The 18,838-nt window shown below is 38.1% G+C and overlaps 1 protein-coding gene across 4 annotated transcripts in view; it reads left to right on the top strand.

The window, feature by feature from the left end:
• Nucleotides 1–18,838, top strand: part of F8 (coagulation factor VIII) — a 125,099-nt gene that overhangs the window by 71,981 nt on the left and 34,280 nt on the right. For all 4 annotated transcript variants that reach the window (XR_009698946.1, XM_061178997.1, XM_061178998.1 and 1 more), the window contains exons 14-18: nt 320–3,416; nt 8,858–9,011; nt 10,750–10,962; nt 11,250–11,478; nt 11,668–11,850. Coding sequence is in view for 3 of the 4 variants with exons in the window: in XM_061178997.1 (XP_061034980.1) it covers nt 320–3,416; nt 8,858–9,011; nt 10,750–10,962; nt 11,250–11,478; nt 11,668–11,850 (3,876 nt within the window). In the remaining variant the exon portion in view is untranslated. The remainder of the gene's footprint in view (nt 1–319; nt 3,417–8,857; nt 9,012–10,749; nt 10,963–11,249; nt 11,479–11,667; nt 11,851–18,838) is intronic.

The following is an 18,838-nucleotide window of genomic DNA, read 5'->3' as shown; positions in this document are numbered from 1 at the left end:
CTAGTAAGACTCTCCACTATTGTGTATAATTACATTTCTCCATTTTTCTCCATATATATATTTGTATATTCATTTTAAATCACAGCCCTTTCTTGTGGTCACAAACAGATACACCACAACAGCAGCAATGCAAAACCACTTTTACTACCATTGTTGGACTACTGTTCCATGTGTCAGGGATTTAACCTAATGACCTGCAATATAATGGTACTGAGTAGTATTTTTTCATTTATCTGGGAATAGAAGAGAACCTCTAACAGAGATCTTGCTTGGGACCTGGGTTATGAGTAACCAGAATCTTATTCTTCCTCATCTCCAGGTCTGTGGGTTCTGGGGTGCCACAACTCAGACTTTCGGAACAGAGGCATGACAGCCTTACTGAAGGTTTATAGTTGTGACAGGAACACTGGTGATTATTATGAGGACACATATGAAGATATTCCAACCCTCTTGCTGAATGAAAACAATGTCATTGAACCCAGAAGCTTCTCCCAGAATTCAAGGCACCCTAGCACTAGGCAAATGCAATTCAAAGCCACCACAACTCCAGAAAATGATATAGAGAAGACTGACCCTCAGTCTGGAGAGAGAATGCAGCTGCTTAAAGAACAAAGTGTCTCCTCTAGTGATTTGTTGATGCTCTTGGGACAGAATCCTACTCCACATGGATTATCCTTATCTGATCTCCAAGAAGCCAGAAATAAGGCTAATGATCATTTACCTAGAGCAATAGAAAGAAACAAGGGCCCGTCTGAAGCGGCACATCTCACACCAGAGCTCCATCACAGTGGGGAAGGAGTATCTACTCCTGAGCCAGAGCTGCCATTAAGATTGAATGAGAATTTGGGGACAACTATAACAGTAGAGTTGAAGAAACTTGATTTTAAAATTTCTAGTTCATCGAACAATCTAATGATTCCACCAACAATTCCATCAGACAAGTTGGCAGCAGGTACTGAAAAGACAGGTTCCTTAGGACCCCCAAATATGCCAGTTAATTTTAGTAGTCAGTTAGGTGCCATTGTATTTGGCAAAAATTCATCTCACTTTATTGGGTCTGGTGTACCTTTGGGCTTGAGTAAAGAAGATAATGATTCCAAGTCGTTAGAAGCAGTTTTAACAAATAGTCAAGAAAGTTCACTGGGAGAAAATGTATTATCAGTGGAGAGTGATAGGTTATTTAAAGAGGAAGGAGTTCGTGGACCTGCTTCATTGACCAAAGATGATGCTTTATTTCAAGTTAATATCTCTTTGGTAAAGACAAACAAGGCACTAGTTAACTCAACAACTAATACAAAGACTCACATTGATGACCCAGCATTATTAATTGAGAATAGTACATCAGTCTTGCAAGATATTATGTTAGAAAGTAATACTGAGTTTCAAGAAGTAACTTCCTTGATTCATGATGAAATGTTTATGGACAAAAATGCTACAGCTTTGGGACTAAATCATGTGTCAAATAAAACTACTTCATCAAAAAATATGGAAATGATCCACCAAAACAAAGAAGGCTCTGTGCCACTAGATGCAGAATATCCAGATACATCATTCTTCAAGACTCTGTTCTTGCCAGATTCAACAAATTGGATAAAAAGGACCCATGGCAAGAACTCCCTAAGCTCTGGGCAAAGGCCCAATCCAAAGCAATTAACATCTTCGGGATCAGAAAAATCTGTGAAAGATCAGAATTTCTTGTCAGAGAAGAATAAGGTGGTAGTAGGAGAGGATGAATTTAGCAAGGGCACAGGTCTTAAAGAGATGATTTTTCCAAATAGCAAGAACGTATTTCTTACTAATTTGGCTAATGTCCAAGAAAATGATACACACAATCAAGGAAAAAAGTCTCAGGAAGAGATAGAAAGGAAAGAAAAATTAATCCAAGAGAATGTAGTTTTGCCTCAGGTGTATACAGTGACTGGAACTAAGAATTTTCTGAAGAACCTTTTTTCACTAAGCACTAAGCAAAATGTAGAAGGTTTAGATGAGGAGACATATACTCCAGTACTTCAAGACACCAGGTCATTAAATGGCTCAGCAAAAAGAGCAGGGATTCACATGGCCCATTTCTCAAAAATAAGGGAGGAAGCAAACTTGGAAGACTTGGGAAATCAAACAAAGCAAATGCTAGATAAATATCCAAGCACCACAAAGATGTCTCCTATTCCAAGTCAGCAGAAGGCTATACCTCAGCGTGATAAGCGGGATTTGAAACAATTCAGACTCCCACTAGAAGAAATAAAGCTTGAAAGGGAGGTAATTCTGAATGACACCTCAACTCAGTGGTCCAAAAACATGAAATATTTGACCCAGGGCACCTTCACACAGATAGAGTACAACAGGAGAGAGAAAAGGGCCATTACTCAGTCATTCTTATCAGATTGTTCTATGAGGGGTCATGACATCATTCGAACAAATGGCTCTGCATTACCCATTGCACAGGTATCAGTATTCCCATCAATTAGACCTACAGATCTGACCAAGATTCCATCCCAAGACAACTCTTCTCATCCTCCAGCATCCGCCTGTAGTTATAGCTTTGTGGAAAGGAGTTCTGGGGTCCAAGAAAGCAGTCATTTCTTACAAGGAGCCAAGAGAAATAACCTTTCTTTAGCCTTCCTAACCTTGGAAGTGATTGAAGGTCAAAGAAAGATCAGCTCCCTAGGGAAACGGGCCACAAACTTACTCATGTACAAGAAACTTGAGAACACTGTTGTCTTGAAACCAGGATTGCCTGAAGCATCTGGCAAAGTTGTTCATCAGGAAGACTTTTTCCATACAAAAACTAGCAATGATTCTCCTGCCCACCTGGATCTCAGGGAAGAGATACTCCTTCAGAAAACACAGGGACTTGTTAAATTGAATAAAGTAAATAGACCTGGAAAAGTGCCCTTTCTGAAATGGGCAACAGAAAGCTCTGAAAATACTGCCCCCAAGCTGCTGGGTCCCCTTGCTAGGGATAACCAATATGCTACCCTGATACCAAGAGAAGAGAAATCCCTAGAGAAGTCACAAAAACACACAGCTTTTAAGACAAAAGACATCATTTTGCCCCTGGACCCTTGTGAAAACAATCATTCAATAGCAGCAATAAATGAAGTACAAGATAAGACCCAAAGAGAAGCCACCTGGGTAAAGCAAGGAGGGACTGGAAGGTTGTGGTCTCAGAATCCACCAGTCTTGAAACGCCATCAAAGGGAAATAACCCTTACTACTTTCCAGCCAGAGGAAGACAAAATTGACTATGATGATACTTTCTCAATTGATACGAAGAGAGAAGATTTTGACATTTATGAGGAGGAGGAAAATCAGGACCCCCGCAGCTTTCAAAAGAGAACGCGACACTATTTTATTGCTGCAGTGGAGCGGCTCTGGGATTATGGGATGAATAGATCCCCCCATGCACTAAGAAACAGGTATGGGTACATTGATTATTCCTTTGTCCTACTGTTGTGACCTTTGATTTTTACCAGGTGCTGAAACAATAGGAAAGGCACAACCAGCAGTGAGACTCCAAAGATTGAGGAAACTGAGAACCAGATGGCAAAGTCTAGATGAAGCTAAGGAGCAAATGGGAGGTTAGATGATGACACTGACAATGGGAGTTACGGGATGGTAAACCCAGATGGCATGAAACTCACTCTGGTGGAATGGTGAAGAAGAGGGGTCTGCAAAAGGGTAGGGGGGTCAGAGTCAAGAAGCAGCCATGGGGAGCAGGAAGAAAGTCAGCCTCACCTATCAGCCCTATGAGCTGCAGGGTAAGGTTTAGTCTCCTGAGAGAGCCCTGATAGAGGCAGGAGGAAGCAGTGAAGTGTGTGGTAAAGAGATTGAGGATGCAGGGAAAGCTGTTTTCCATAGTACTGGGGATCCAGAGGGCAAAGTGGGAGGATTTGATTGTTAGGGGAGCAGAGGGAGGTTGGGCAGGGGAGAGAAAGCACAGAGACATTTGGAAGATAAACATAAGGAGAGTCAATCAGTCAACCAATATTTATTGAGCACCTATTATATGCCAGACACTTGCATAGACACTGGAGTGCAGCAAAGTAGGAGCTTACATTCTACTGGGGAGAGCAAGGGACAATAAATTAGTAGAAAACTAAATAGGGGAATCTTGGTGCCGTTCAAAAGGTAGACTTGAATAATATGGTAGAGTGATGGGGGTGTTACTTTAGCTGTGATGGTCAGAGAAATTCTCTTTGTGGAGTTGAGACCTAAATGATGATAAGAGGTCAGCTAACAGAGGTCTGAGAGAAGACATTTCCAGCAGAGGGAACAGGAAATGCAAAGGCCCTGAGAATGAAACAAGTTTAGCATGTTTGAGGAACAAAAAAGGACCAACATGACTGTAGTACAGTAAGGAAGTGTGTGCAGGGTTAGGGAGATGAGGTGGCAGAGATGAGCAGTGGTCAGATAATATAGGTCCTAGAGGAAGGGTAGATGCTCTCCCTATTCATTAGTCATTGTCACTTCCCAGCCTTGCTTTCTACCTCAAATGAGCCCTTATTGCTGCACAGCAACCGTAGAATATTTCCTGCTCTCCTGGACCTCTATCTTACATTTTCTGCTTTTTCCCTAAATCTCCAACACGTTTTGCCCATTCTCCAACACCCCTTCTCACTCCTAGCTGATGCTTTGCACTGAACTCCACAGACTTCCAACACCACATTTACTGACATCTGTACCAATATACTGTCCAGTTTTGCACTCGATCCCATCCTTTCTCCTTTCATAAAAAACGTTGCTTTAGCAAGTCCCTTGTTCTCTCTTACGTCATCAGTTTCTCACTCTCCACCGGATTAGTCTCACCAGCGTCAATCAAGCTATTGATTAGAACAGGGTAGTGGTGGTGAAAATCAAAAGAAATGTAAGGATGTTGATTATGATTTAAAGATAAGCAGAGAGGGCTTGGTGTTAGATTGAGTATGGGGAGGAATGGTGAGAGAAGACTCAAAGAAGATTTTCGGGTTTTGTCCTGAGCAACTAGGTGGATGATAGTGACATTTAATGAGATGTGGAAGGCTTGAAGCAGAACAGATTTATTTGAGGAAACACTCAAGGGTCTGTTTTGTACATATTTAATTTGAGATGCCTATTAGAGATCCAAGTTGAGTTTTTTAAAAATTTATTTTCTTTTAATTTTTTTTGGCTACATTGGGTCTTAGTTGCGGCACGCGGGATCTTCATTGAGGCATGCAGGATCTTTTCATTGCAGCGCACGGGCTCTTCGTTGTGGCGTGCGGGCTTCTCTCTAGTTGTGGCATGCTGGCTCCAGGGCACGTGGGCTCTGTAGTTTGTGGCACATGGGGTATCTAGTTGAGGCTCACGAGCTCAGTAGTTGTGGCACACAGGCTTAGTTGCCCCGTGGCATGTGGGATCTTAGTTCCCCGACCAGGGATCAAACCCACGTCCCCTGCATTGAAAGGTGGATTCTTTACCACTGGACCACGAGGGAAGTCCCCAAATTGAGATGTTGAGTAGGCAGTTAGATATATGAGTCTGGAATCCAAGGAAGAGGTCTGTGCTAAAGATACAAATTTAAGAGTTATGAGCTTATTAATAGCATTCAAATAAGACTTGATGGGATGATAAGGGAGTAAAAGTAGATGTAAACCGTGCCCACTTTACGCTAGGTCCCCAAAGGGCTACATGCTCAAAGTAATGGTAAACCAGTTAACTTGCACTTCATTGACTTACAGCCCAGTTTTCTGTCATCTGTGTTGTCCATGAAATCTCTATTCTTGATCAAAATTTAAGCATGTCTTGGATTGGCAGTGCCTGCAGACATCTGGCTGAAGAATACATAAAACCTCTCTAGTGTAAGAAACCAACATTCTAGGCCTCAAGTTATTTTCACAAATATTCCAGATACAACTTCTAGCACACAAAGATACTGGGTATGAAATAAAACAAGAAAAATAAGCAAGAAACCACAACTAAGGAGTCCACATGCCGCAACTAAGGAGCCGGAAAACTGCAACTAAGACCCAGTGCAACCAAATAAATAAATAAATAAATAAATATTTTTTAAAAATCTAAGTACTCAGTTAAGTAGAAAGGAAACTTTAAAGCAAGAGGTTTGTAGAGATATGGAGGAAATGTTATAATAATAAAACAGTCAATTCAATAGGCAGCCATACATTCCTAAATTACTATGAACCTAATAATATAGTTTTAAAATACATAAAGCAAAACTTGACAGACTTAAATAGAGAAATAGATAAATTCTCAATCATTATCATCACTTCTATTCAATACTGTACTGAACACTCAAGCAGTAAACACATGTAAAAGGTATAAAGGTTGAAAAGAAAGAAATAAAACTGTCCTTAAGTACAGATGATATGATTTTATACATATAAAAAATGTTTACAAATAAGTGATTAGAATTAACTAGGAAGGTTAGCAGGTTTGTAGAATTGAAAATCAATATACAAAATCTATTATATATTGATATAGTAGCAGCAGACAGGTAGAAAATGAAATTAAAAGAATGTGTCATTTACAATGGAATGAAATAGTAACAAGTACCTAGAAATAAGTATGACAAAAATTTTTCAAGACCTCTATGGAAAAACCTATGGAAATTTATTGGGAAACTTTAAAGAAGACCTAAGTAGATGCCAAGATATACCATGTACATGTACTAGAAAATGCGATATTATGAAAATGTAAACTATCCCCAAACCGATCTATAGATTTGGCACAACCTATGTGAAAATCTCAACAAGTATTTTCTCTTGCAGAACTCAACAAGCCTGATTTTAAAGTTACTAAGAAAATGCAAAGCGCCAAGAATAGCCAAGACCCTCTTGAGGAAAAGGAACAAGATGGGAGGAATTGCTGTATAACATATTGAGACTTATTTTAAAGCTATAGTAATGTGATAATTGGCTTAGGAGTAAACAAATAGGTCAGTGAAAGAGAACAGAAAATCCAAAACTAGACTCACACATTTATAGGCATTTGATTTATGGAAAAGGTGTCACAGAAGAGCAGTTTTCAATAAATGTGCTGAAATTTTTTGATATCCGTATGGAAAGACATTAAACTGGATCCCTAACTCACACCATACACAAAAATCCACTAACAGTGGGTTACAAGTCTAAACATAAACATAAAACCTTAAATCTCTTAGAAAGAAAAAAGTAAGAGAATATCTCAATAACTTCAGGGTAGGAAAAGAAAGAGAATTTATATCAAGATACAAAAAGCACTAACCATGAAGAATTTTTAAATAAATTTCACTACATTAAAATTATGAATTTATGCTCATCAAAAGATAACAAAAAGAGAATGAAAAAATAGCCACAGAAGGGAAGATGTTTGCAGCATAAAAGGCCAATGAAGACTTATATCAAGAATATATAGAGTACTCCTTTGAATCAATAAGAAAAAAAGCTGATTATCCAATAGAAAAATTGGCACAAAAAAGAAGAAAACAAACTTGGATAGGCATTCCACAAGAGGAAATCCAAATGGCTACTACCCATAAGAAATTAACCTCATTATTAATCAGGGAAATGCAAAATAAAACCACAGAGACACTGCTATGCAACCACTAGAATGGCCAAAAATGTAAAAACACAGTCAATATCAAGTGTTTGTGAAGATTTGGAGCAAATGGAACTCTCATACATTGCTGATGAAAATGGAAAATGGTGCAGTTCCACTCCTAGATATGTGCCCAGCAGAAATGCATACAAAGGTTCATAGCAGGACTATGTATAAGCACCAAAAATTACTCGAATGCACATGATTGCGTTATATTCACACAATGGAATACTGTACAGCAATAGGAATGAACAAACTATAGCTACACACACAACGTAGATGAATCACAACCATAATGCTGAGTAAAAAATATCACAAACGAATGTATGCAATATGGTTCCATTTGCATACTTCAAAAATAGGCAAAACTAAGCTATATTCTTTAGGTATGTATACATAAGTGGTACAGTTATGAACAAAATCAAATAAATAATTATAAACATCAGAATGGGGGTTACATTTCGTGGGAAGGGAGAGGATGTGATTGAAAAGGTAGATAACAGTGAGTCTTCTGGGCTGCTGGCAAAGTTCTTGATCTTAGTGGTGGTTGCATTTTTTGTATCAAAAGCATTTATGTTTTATGCACTTTATTGTATAGTTTTAGTTCGCAGTTTTTACAGAATTTTTAAAAAGCAAAGAAAAGTGGTCCAAGGACTGAACACTGAGGCTCTCATATTTAGAGTATGTTTATAAACCCTACATCCATTCAACGTTCAACAAATTTTTTTTGAGCACCTACTATGTGCCAGGCACTTGTTCCAGCTGCTGGGAGTACAACAGTGGACAAAACAGACAAATCCCCCTGCTTTCATGGATCTTATATACTAGAGAAGCCTGGAGAGAGTATGTCCAGGAGGATGGAGTGGTTAACTATGCAAAATGTTGCTTAGATATTGAGTAAGATGAGGACATAAAATTGACTATTGGCTTTGATAAGCCACTTGCATGATTTTGTTACCACCTAAATATAGATGATCTTCATCTAGACCTCTTTTGTGAACTCCCAGTCTCCGTGTATTTCCCAATATAATTCCCACAGATACCCCATGTGTCCAAAACTGTATACACCAACCTACCCTTCTAGGGTTCTCCATCTCAGTGAACTGCATCACCATCCATCCATTTGCCCAAATCAGAAACCGGGAAGTTATCTTTAATCCCTCTTTCTCCCTCCCTTCTCCATTACATTTCCAATTCATCATCACTTCTACCAAATGTATCTCAAATACAGGGAAGACAACAATGTGAGGCATTTCTACCCACCTGGTCCATGAGGATATTACTTTTCCTCTGCTTTTTTCTCCAGAGCTGAGAATGGAGGTGTCCCTCAGTTCAAAAAGGTGGTATTTGAGGAATTTGCTGATGGCTCCTTTACTCAGCCCTTATACCGTGGAGAACTAAATGAACATTTGGGACTCTTGGGACCATATATAAGAGCAGAAGTCGAAGACAATATCATGGTAAGTTGAGGATAATGAAATTACAAGAAAATTAATCCCGTATATGTTTTTTAGATTTCTGACTCTAAAAATAATGGCCATAAAAAAGAATGAAATAATGTCATTTGTAGCAACATGGATGGACCTAGAGATTGTCAAACTGAGTGAAGTAAGTCAGACAGAGAAAGAGAAATATCATATGTTATCGCTTATTTATGGAATCTTTAAAAAGGGTACAAATGAATTTATTTACAAAACAAATAGAGTCACAGATCTAGAAAACAAAACTTATGGTTACCAGGGGGGAAGGGGGGTGGGAGGGATAAATTTAAATTTTTTTAAATAAAAATAATGTATTCTCACTTTTGAAAAAGTTTAAAGTATAGAAAATAAGGAAGTTGAAAAATAATACCATAATTATCATTTTGCTGTATGTTCTTATGTTTTTCCTATGTATTCTCTTTATGTATTCAAAATTATACAATGCATCACCCTACTTCTTTTCTAAATAAATATGTCATAAACATTTCTTATGTCATTAAAAACACTTCCTACATATATTTTTAAATGACGGAATATTAGTCCATTATATGATTTTATGGTTTACTTAACCGTTTACTTTGAACAACCTTTTAGATAGTTTCTTTTTTTTTTTTTTTACTATTTAAGTAATGCTGCAGCCACAACCCTTTTCCTAGGATAAAATTCCAGGAGTGCAATGTACATGAACATTTTAAGACTTTCTCTAATGAATTATCTATTAATGTTCTTTGCATAGTTGAAATTTTTGGAGGGAGTGCTTTTCTTGTTCATTTATATTACCTTGTATATTATAGATCATTGATATATTAATGATCATTGATCATTTTAGTGAATAATACTTTTCCAAGTTTGTTTTCTCTTAATTTTGTATATAATGGTTTTTAAAATAAAACAGGTTTGAAATTTTAGGTAGTAACCCATAAATCTTTCCTTTATGACACTTTCATAGTTTTTTTGTTTATAAAAATCCTTCCCTATACAGAGGTTTTTTTTTCTTAAAATCACCTACACTTTTTTCAACTTTCTTTTACAGTTTAATTTCTTAACATTTAACTTTTTAATCCATCAATAATTCCTATAGACTAGAATTTGTTTTTGGTGTGTGTGAGCCAAAGATCAAGGTAGTTTTATTTTTTCCAGAAACAGTCATCCATTGTCCCAATTGATTGTTTACACGAAGGATATAGGAGGATCTAAAATTATGGGATTGTGAGTGAATTTTTTTCTGACTTCAATTTTATTTTACTTTCCATATGTCGCATGAAAATGTATAATTTTTTTTAATTTGGAAAACAAGTCTTCTTTAAAGATCATAGGTATTCATCCTGGTATTTGTCATGAAGAACCTTAATTTAAGAGTATCAGTTCCTGGGGTTATGGTCTCTTAAAACCACTGTGGTGATATTTTCCCTTTTACTTTGGAATTGCTTTTAAGTATTTAGAAATTTTCTCCTTTGCAACTTTGAGTTCATGCCTTAAAGATTTTGGAATTCAAAAATGTCTCAGTTTCTTCTGTAGATCTTTAGGTTTGGGTTCTAACGACATCCATACTCTGTACCATTTCCTCCAGCTATTAAAAACCTGGATAAAGACCCCCCAAATCGGCATTGCTATTAGGGATATAAACCCTAACCTAAGAACTTTACAAGATCTTAAAACATAACACTTGCTTTTTTAATTTCTTTTCTTTTCTTTTTTTTTTTTTCTTGCTCTGCAGGTAACATTTAAAAACCAGGCATCTCGTCCCTACTCCTTCTATTCTAGCCTTATTTCTTACGAGGAAGATCAGAGGCAAGGAGCAGAACCTAGAAAAAAGTTTGTTGAGCCTAATGAAACCAAAACTTACTTTTGGAAAGTGCAGCACCATATGGCACCAACTAAAGATGAGTTTGACTGCAAAGCCTGGGCTTATTTTTCTGATGTTGATCTGGTAAGCAGGTCTATGTTGTGCTGGCCCCTTTCTGGTTTAAAAGAAAGGGTCTTTGTGTTATGTTTGAAGTTTGGTATTTATCCTAAGCATAATGGGAAGCTTTAAATAGGGGAGGTGTCATCATATTTATGACTTAGACATATCGCTCTGGAATCTACTAAAGAGGAAGAAATTGTACTGTGGGAAGATGGGGAGTGGGTTGGAGTGTCATAAAAGTTGATGAGAAATGCACTCTGGTTCATGGGTGAGAGAACTTTTGCTCATAGAACTGGTGTCTTTCCTCTCAGGAAAAAGATGTGCACTCAGGCTTGATTGGACCCCTTCTGATCTGCCGCACAAACACTCTGAGCGCTGCTTATGGGAGACAAGTGACAGTGCAGGAATTTGCTCTGGTTTTCACTATTTTTGATGAGACCAAGAGCTGGTACTTCACTGAAAACATGGAAAGGAACTGCAGGGCTCCCTGCAACATCCAGATGGAGGACCCCACTTTTAGAGAAAAGTATCGCTTCCATGGTAATATGTTCCACACCCAAATATTATTCGCTGTGAAATGAACCTTGAGCCTGAGGTTTGGACATTGTATGATTTGAGACTATATGTATGGGAGTGGAATCCTCATAGGAATCAATATTTTTGACTGGAGTGGAGGGAAAGACACTTAAACAATAGATTTTAACAGCTTTCTCTGTGTTCTTTCTCCAGCAATCAATGGCTATGTGATGGATACACTACCTGGTTTAGCAATGGCTCAGGATCAAAAGATCCGATGGTATCTGCTCAGCATGGGCAGCAATGAAAATATCCATTCTATTCATTTCAGTGGACATGTGTTCACTGTACGGAAAAAGGAGGAGTATAAAATGGCAGTCTACAATCTCTACCCGGGTACGAGCCACTTTGTGTTCTTTCTTCAACTTACTGTGCTTGCTGAAAACCTACTTTAAAGGTCTATGCCCTGGGGATATGTCCAGTGAACAAAGCAGACCAACTCCCTGCTCTCGGGTAGCTTACTTTTTCAAGTAACTTTACCCTACAGAGAGAGAATAAATAAATTAGCAAGTGAACATGATAATTTCAGATACAGATAATGGGCTATAAAGGAAATAGAACAGAATAAATGGATAATTGATGTCACAGCACTTTCCTAGGAAAAAGGGATTTTTCTACCACCTCAAATCCCACATTGCACCAGTAGTTTCCCAAAGACAAATTTGTTTATGTATGAAAGCAATATATTGGTTAAGCACTCCTCACAATGTTGATCAAAACATAATTTCATTTTAGTTCTGCAGTGTCCCTTTAAAACAGGTTTAATAGTGGAAGTAAACTTCCCCTGTTTCTGTGTAAAAATTCTGATAAGCCCAGTGACTTTTCTGCTCACTCTTTTTTTTTTTAACATCTTTATTGGAGTATAGTTCCTTTACAGTGGCGTGTTAGTTGCTGCTGTATAACAAAGTGAATCGGCTATACGTATACTTATATCCCCATGTCCCCTCCCTCTTGCGTCTCCCTCCCACCCTCCCTATCCCACCCCTCTAGGTGGTCACAAAGCACCGAGCTAATCTCCCTGTGCTATGCAGCTGCTTCCCACTAGCTATCTATTTTACATTTGGTAGTATATATAAGTCCATGCCACTCTCTCACTTCGTCCCAGCTTACCCTTCCCCCTCCCCGTGTCCTCAAGTCCATTCTCTATGTCGCTTCTTTATTCCTTTCCTGCCCCTAGGTTCTTCAGAACCTTTTTTTTTTAATTCTATATATATATGTGTTAGCATACGGTATTTGTTTTTCTCCTTCTGACTTACTTCACTCTGTACGACTGACTCTGGGTCCATCCACCTCACTACAAATAACTCAATTTCGTTTCTTTTTATGTCTGACTAATATTCCATTGTATATATGTGCCACATCTTCTTTATCCATTCCTCTGTCGATGGACACTTAGGTTGCTTCCATGTCCTGGCTATTGTAAATAGTGCTGCAGTGAACATTGTGGTACATGACTCTTTTTGAATTATGGTTTTCTCAGGGTATATGCCCAGTAGTGGGATGGCTGAGTCGTATGGTAGTTCTATTTTTAGTTTTTTAAGGAACCTCCATACTGTTCTCCATAGTGGCTGTATCAATTTACATTCCCACCAACAGTGCAAGAGGGTTCCTTTTATCCACACCCTCTCCAGCATTTATTGTTTCTAGACTTTTTGATGATGGCCATTCTGACTAGTGTGAGGTGATACCACATTGTAGTTTTGATATGCATTTCTCTAATGATTAGTGATGTTGAACATCCTTTCATGTGTTTGTTGGCAATCTGTATATCTTCTTTGGAGAAATGTCTATTTAGGTCTTCTGCCCATTTTTGGATTGACTTGGTTTATTTTTGATAGTGAGCTGCATGAGCTGCTTGTATATTTGGGAGATTAATCCTTTGTCAGTTGCTTCATTTGCAAATATTTTCTCCCATTCTGAGGGTTGTCTTCTCGTCTTGTTTATGGTTGCCTTTGCTGTGCAAAAGCTTTTAAGTTTCATTAGGTCCAATTTGTTTATTTTTGTTTTTATTTCCATTTCTCTAGGAGGTGGGTCTAAAAGGATCTTGCTGTGATTTATGTCATAAGGTGTTCTGCCTATGTTTTCCTCTAAGTTTTATAGTGTCTGGCCTTACATTTAGGTCTTTAATCCATTTTGAATTTATTTTTGTGTATGGTGTTAGGAAGTGTTTTAATTTCATTCTTTTACATGTAGCTTTCCAGTTTTCCCAGCACAACTTATTGAAGAGGCTCTCTTTTCTCCATTGTCTATTCTTGCCTCCTTTATCAAAGATAAGGTGACCATATGTGTGTGGGTTTATCTCTGGACTTTCTGTCCTGTTCCATTGATCTATATTTCTATTTTTGTGCCAGTACCATACTGTCTTCATGACTGTAGCTTTGTAGTATAGTCTGAAGTCAGGGAGCCTGATTCCTCCACCTCCGTTTTTCTTTCTCAAGATTGCTTTGGCTATTCGGGGTCTTTTGTGTCTCCATACAAATTTTAAGATTTTTTGTTCTAGTTCTGTGAAAAATGCCATTGGTAGTTTGATAGGGATTGCATTGAATCTGTAGATTGCTTTGGGTAGTATAGTCATTTTCACAATGTTGATTCTTCCAATCCAAGAACATGGTATATCTCTCCATCTGTTTGTATCATCTTTAATTTCTTTCATCAGTGTCTTATAGTTTTCTGCATACAGGTCTTTTGTCTCCTTAAGTAGGTTTATTCCTAGGTATTTTATTCTTTTTGTTGCAATGGTAAATGGGAGTGTTTCCTTAATTTCTCTTCAGATTTTTTTGTCATTAGTGTATAGGAATGCAAGACATTTCTGTGTATTAATTTTGTATCCTGCTACTTTACCAGATTCATTGATTAGCTCTAGTAGTTTTCTGGTAGCATCTTTAGGATTCTGTATGTATAGTATCATGTCATCTGCAAACAGAGACAGTTTTACTTCTTTTCAATTTGGATTCCTTTTATTTCTTTTTCTTCTCTGATTGCCGTGGCTAAAACTTCCAAAACTATGTTGAATAATAGTGGTGAGAGTGGGCAACCTTGTCTTGTTCCTGATCTTAGTGGAAATGGTTTCAGTTTTTCACCATTAAAAACGATGTTGGCTGTGGGTTTGTCATATATGGCCATATATGGCCCATATATGGTTGAGATAAGTTCCCTCTATGCCTACTTTCTGGAGCGTCTTTATCATAAATGGGTGTTGAATTTTGTCAAAAGCTTTTTCTGCATCTATTGAGATGATCATATGGTTTTTATCCTTCAATTTGTCAATATGGATTATCACATTGATTGATTTGCATATATTGAAGAATCCTTGCATTCCTGGGATAAACCCCACTTGATCATGGTGTATGATCCTTTTAATGTGCTGTTGGATTCTGTTTGCTAGTACTTTGTTGAGGATTTTTGCATTTATGTTCATCAGTGATATTGGCTTGTAGTCTTCTTGTGTGTGTGTGGCATCTTTGTCTGGTTTTGGTATCAGAGTGATGGTGGCCTCGTAGAATGAGTTTGGGAGTGTTCCTCCCTCTGCTATATTTTGGAAGAGTTTGAGAAGGATAGGTGTTAGCTCTTCTCTAAATGTTTGATAGAATTCGCCTGGGAAGCCATCTGGTCCTGGGCTTTTGTTTGTTGGAAGATTTTTAATCACAGTTTCAATTTCAGTGCTTGTGATTGGTCTGTTTATATTTTCTATTTCTTCCTGGTTCAGTCTCGGAAGGTTGTGCTTTTCTAAGAATTTGTCCATTTCTTCCAGGTTGTCCATTTTATTGGCATATAGTTGCTTATAGTAATCTCTCATGATCCTTTGTATTTCTGCAGTGTCAGTTGTTACTTCTCCTTTTTCATTTCTAATTCTATTGATTTGAGTCTTCCTCCTTTTTTTCTTGATGAGTCTGGCTAGTGGTTTATCAATTTTGTTTATCTACTCAAAAAAACAGCTTTTCGTTTTATTGATCTTTGCTATTGTTTCCTTCATTTCTTTTTCATTCATTTCTGATCTGATCTTTATGATTTCTTTCCTTCTGCTAACTTTGGGGTTTTTTTGTTCTTCTTTCTCTAATTGCTTTGGGTATAAGGTTAGGTTGTTTATTTGAAATGTTTCTTGTTTCTTGAGATAGGATTGTATTGCTATAAACTTCCCTCTTAGAACTGCTTTTGCTGCATCCCATAGGTTTTGGGTCGTCGTGTTTTCATTGTCATTTGTTTCTAGGTATTTTTTTATTTCCTCTTTAATTTCTCCAGTGATCTCTTGGTTATTAAGTAGTGTATTGTTTAGCCTCCATGTGTTTGTATTTTTTACAGTTTTTTTTCCTGTAATTGATATCTAGTCTCATAGTGTTGTGGTCGGAAAAGATACTTGATACGATTTCAGTTTTCTTAAATTTACCAAGGCTTGATTTGTGACCCAAGATATGATCTATCCTGGAGAATGTTCCATGAGCACTTGAGAAGAAAGTGTATTCTGTTGTTTTTGGATGGAATGTCCTATAAATATCAAGTCCATCTTATTTAATGTGTTATTTAAAGCTTGTGTTTCCTTATTTATTTTCATTTTGGATATCTGTCCATTGGTGAAAGTGGGGTGTTAAAGTCCCCTACTATGATTGTGTTACTGTTGATTTCCCCTTTCATGGCTGTTAGCATTTGCGTATGTATTGAGGTGCTCCTATGTTGAGTGCATAAATATTTATAATTGTTATATATTCTTCTTGGATTGATCCCTTGATCATTATGTAGTGTCCTTCTTTGTCTCTTGTAATAGTCTTTATTTTAAAGTGTATTTTGTCTGATATGAGAATTGCTACTCCAGCTTTCTTTTGATTTCTATTTGCATGGAATATCTTTTTCCATCCCCTCACTTTCAGTCTGTATGTGTCCCTAGGTCTGAAGTGGGTCTCTTGTAGACAGCATATATACAGGTCTTGTTTCTGTATCAATTCAGCCAGTCTGTGTCTTTTGGTTGGAGCATTTAATCCATTTACATTTAAGGTAATTATCGATATGTATGTTCCTATTACCATTTTCTTAATTGTCTTGGGTTTGTTATTGTAGGTCTTTTCCTTCTCTTGTGTTTCCTGCCTAGAGAAGTTCCTTTAGCATTTGTTGTAAAGCTGGTTTGGTGGTGCTGAATTCTCTTAGCTTTTGCTTGTCTGTAAAGGTTTTTAATTTCTCCATTGAATCTGAATGAGATCCTTGCTGGGTAGAGTAATCTTGGTTGTAGGTTTTTCCCTTTCATCACTTTAAATATGTCCTGCCACACCCTTCTGGCTTGCAGAGTTTCTGCTGAAAGATCAGCTGTTAACCTTATGGGGATTCCCTTGTATGTTATTTGTTGCTTTTCCCTTGCTGCTTTTAATATTTTTTCTTTGTATTTAATTTTTGATAGTTTGATTAATATGTGTCTTGGCTTGTTTGTCCTTGGATTTATCCTGTATGGGACTCTCTGCGCTTCCTGGACTTGATTAACTATTTCCTTTCCCATATTAGGGAAGTTCTCCACTATAATCTCTTCAAATATTTTCTCAGTCCCTTTCTTTTTCTCTTCTTCTTCTGGGATCCCTATAATTTGAATGTTGGTGCATTTAATGTTGTCCCAGAGGTCTCTGAGACTGTCCTCAATTCTTTTCATTCTTTTTTCTTTATTCTGCTCTGCAGTAGTTTTTTCCACTATTTTATCTTCCAGGTCACTCATCCGTTCTTCTGCCTCAGTTATTCTGCTATTGATTCCTTCTAGAGAATTTTTAATTTCATTTATTGTGTTGTTCATCATTGTTTGTTTGCTCTTTAGTTCTTCTAGGTCCTTGTTAAAAGTTTCTTGTATTTTCTCTATTCTATTTCCAAGATTTTGGATCATCTTTACGATCATTACTCTGAATTCTTTTTCAGGTAGACTGCCTATTTCCTCTTCATTTGTTTGGTCTGGTGGGTTTTTACTTTGCTCCTTCATCTGCTGCATATTTCTCTGTCTTCTCTTTTTGCTTAACTTACTGTGTTTGGGGTCTCCGTTCGCAGGCTGCAGGTTCATAGTTCCCGTTGTTTTTGGTGTCTGCCCCCAGTGGGTAAGGTTGGTTCAGTGGGTTGTGTAGGCTTTCCGGTGGAGGGGACTGGTGCCTGTGTTCTGGTGGATGAGGCTGGATCTTGTCTTTCTGGTGGACAGGACCACATCCAGTGGTGTGTTTTGGGGTGTCTGTGAACTTATTATGATTTTAGGCAGCCTGTCGTGTAATGGGTGGGGTTATGTTCCTGTCTCGCTAGTTGTTTGGCATGGGGCATCCAGCACTGGAGCTTGCTGGTCATTGAGTGGAGCTGGGTCTTAGCGTTGAGATGGAGATCTCTGGGAGAGCTCTCGCCGTTTGATATTACATGGGGCTGGGAGGTCTCTGGTGGTCCAATGTCCTGAACTTGGCTCTCCAACCTCAGAGGCTCAGGCCTGACACCCAGCAGGAGCACCAAGACCCTGTTAGCCACACGGCTCAGAAGAAAAGGGAGAAAAAAAAGAAAGAAAGAAAATAAATAAATAAAATAAAGTTATTAAAATTTTTAAAAATTATTAAAATAAAGAAGCAATTAAAAAAAAAGAAGAGAGCAACCAAACCAATAAACAAATCCACCAATGATAACAAGTGCTAAAAACTATACTAAAAAAAAATGGACAGACAGAACCCTAGGACAAATGGTAAAAGCAAACCTATACAGACAAAATCACACAAAGAAGCATACACATACACACTCACAAAAAGAGAAAAAGGAAAAAATATATATTTATATATAAAAAGGAAGAGAGCAACCAAATCAATAGACAAATATACCAGTGATAATAAACTCTAAATACTAAACTAAGATAAACATAAAACTGGAAACAAATTGATACAGAAAGCAAACCCCAAGTCTACAGTTACTCCCAAAGTCCACCTCCTGAATTTGGGATGATTCGTTGTCTATTCAGGTATTCCACAGATGCAGGTACATCAGGTTGATTGTGGAGATTTAATCTGCTGCTTCTGAGGCTGCTGGGAGAGATTTCCCTTTCTCTTCTTTGTACACACAGCTCCCGGGGTTCAGCTTTGGATTTGGACCCGCCTCTGCATGTAGGTCGCCTGAGGGCATCTGTTCTTCGCTCACAGAGGACGGGGTTAAAGGAGCAGCTGATCAGGGGGCTCTGGCTCGCTCAGGCCGGGGGGAGGGAGGGGTACAGAGGAGGCGGGGCGAGCCTGCGGCGGCAGAGGCCAGCGTGACGTTGCACCAGCCCGAGGCGCGCCGTGCGTTCTCCCGGGGAAGTTGACCCTGGATCACGGGACCCTGGCAGTGGCGGGCTGCACAGGCTCCC

The sequence above is a fragment of the Eubalaena glacialis genome, chromosome X, assembly GCF_028564815.1.
Source record: "Eubalaena glacialis isolate mEubGla1 chromosome X, mEubGla1.1.hap2.+ XY, whole genome shotgun sequence".
Lineage (NCBI taxonomy): Eukaryota > Metazoa > Chordata > Mammalia > Artiodactyla > Balaenidae > Eubalaena > Eubalaena glacialis.
This window is presented reverse-complemented; position numbering and strand designations above follow the sequence as displayed.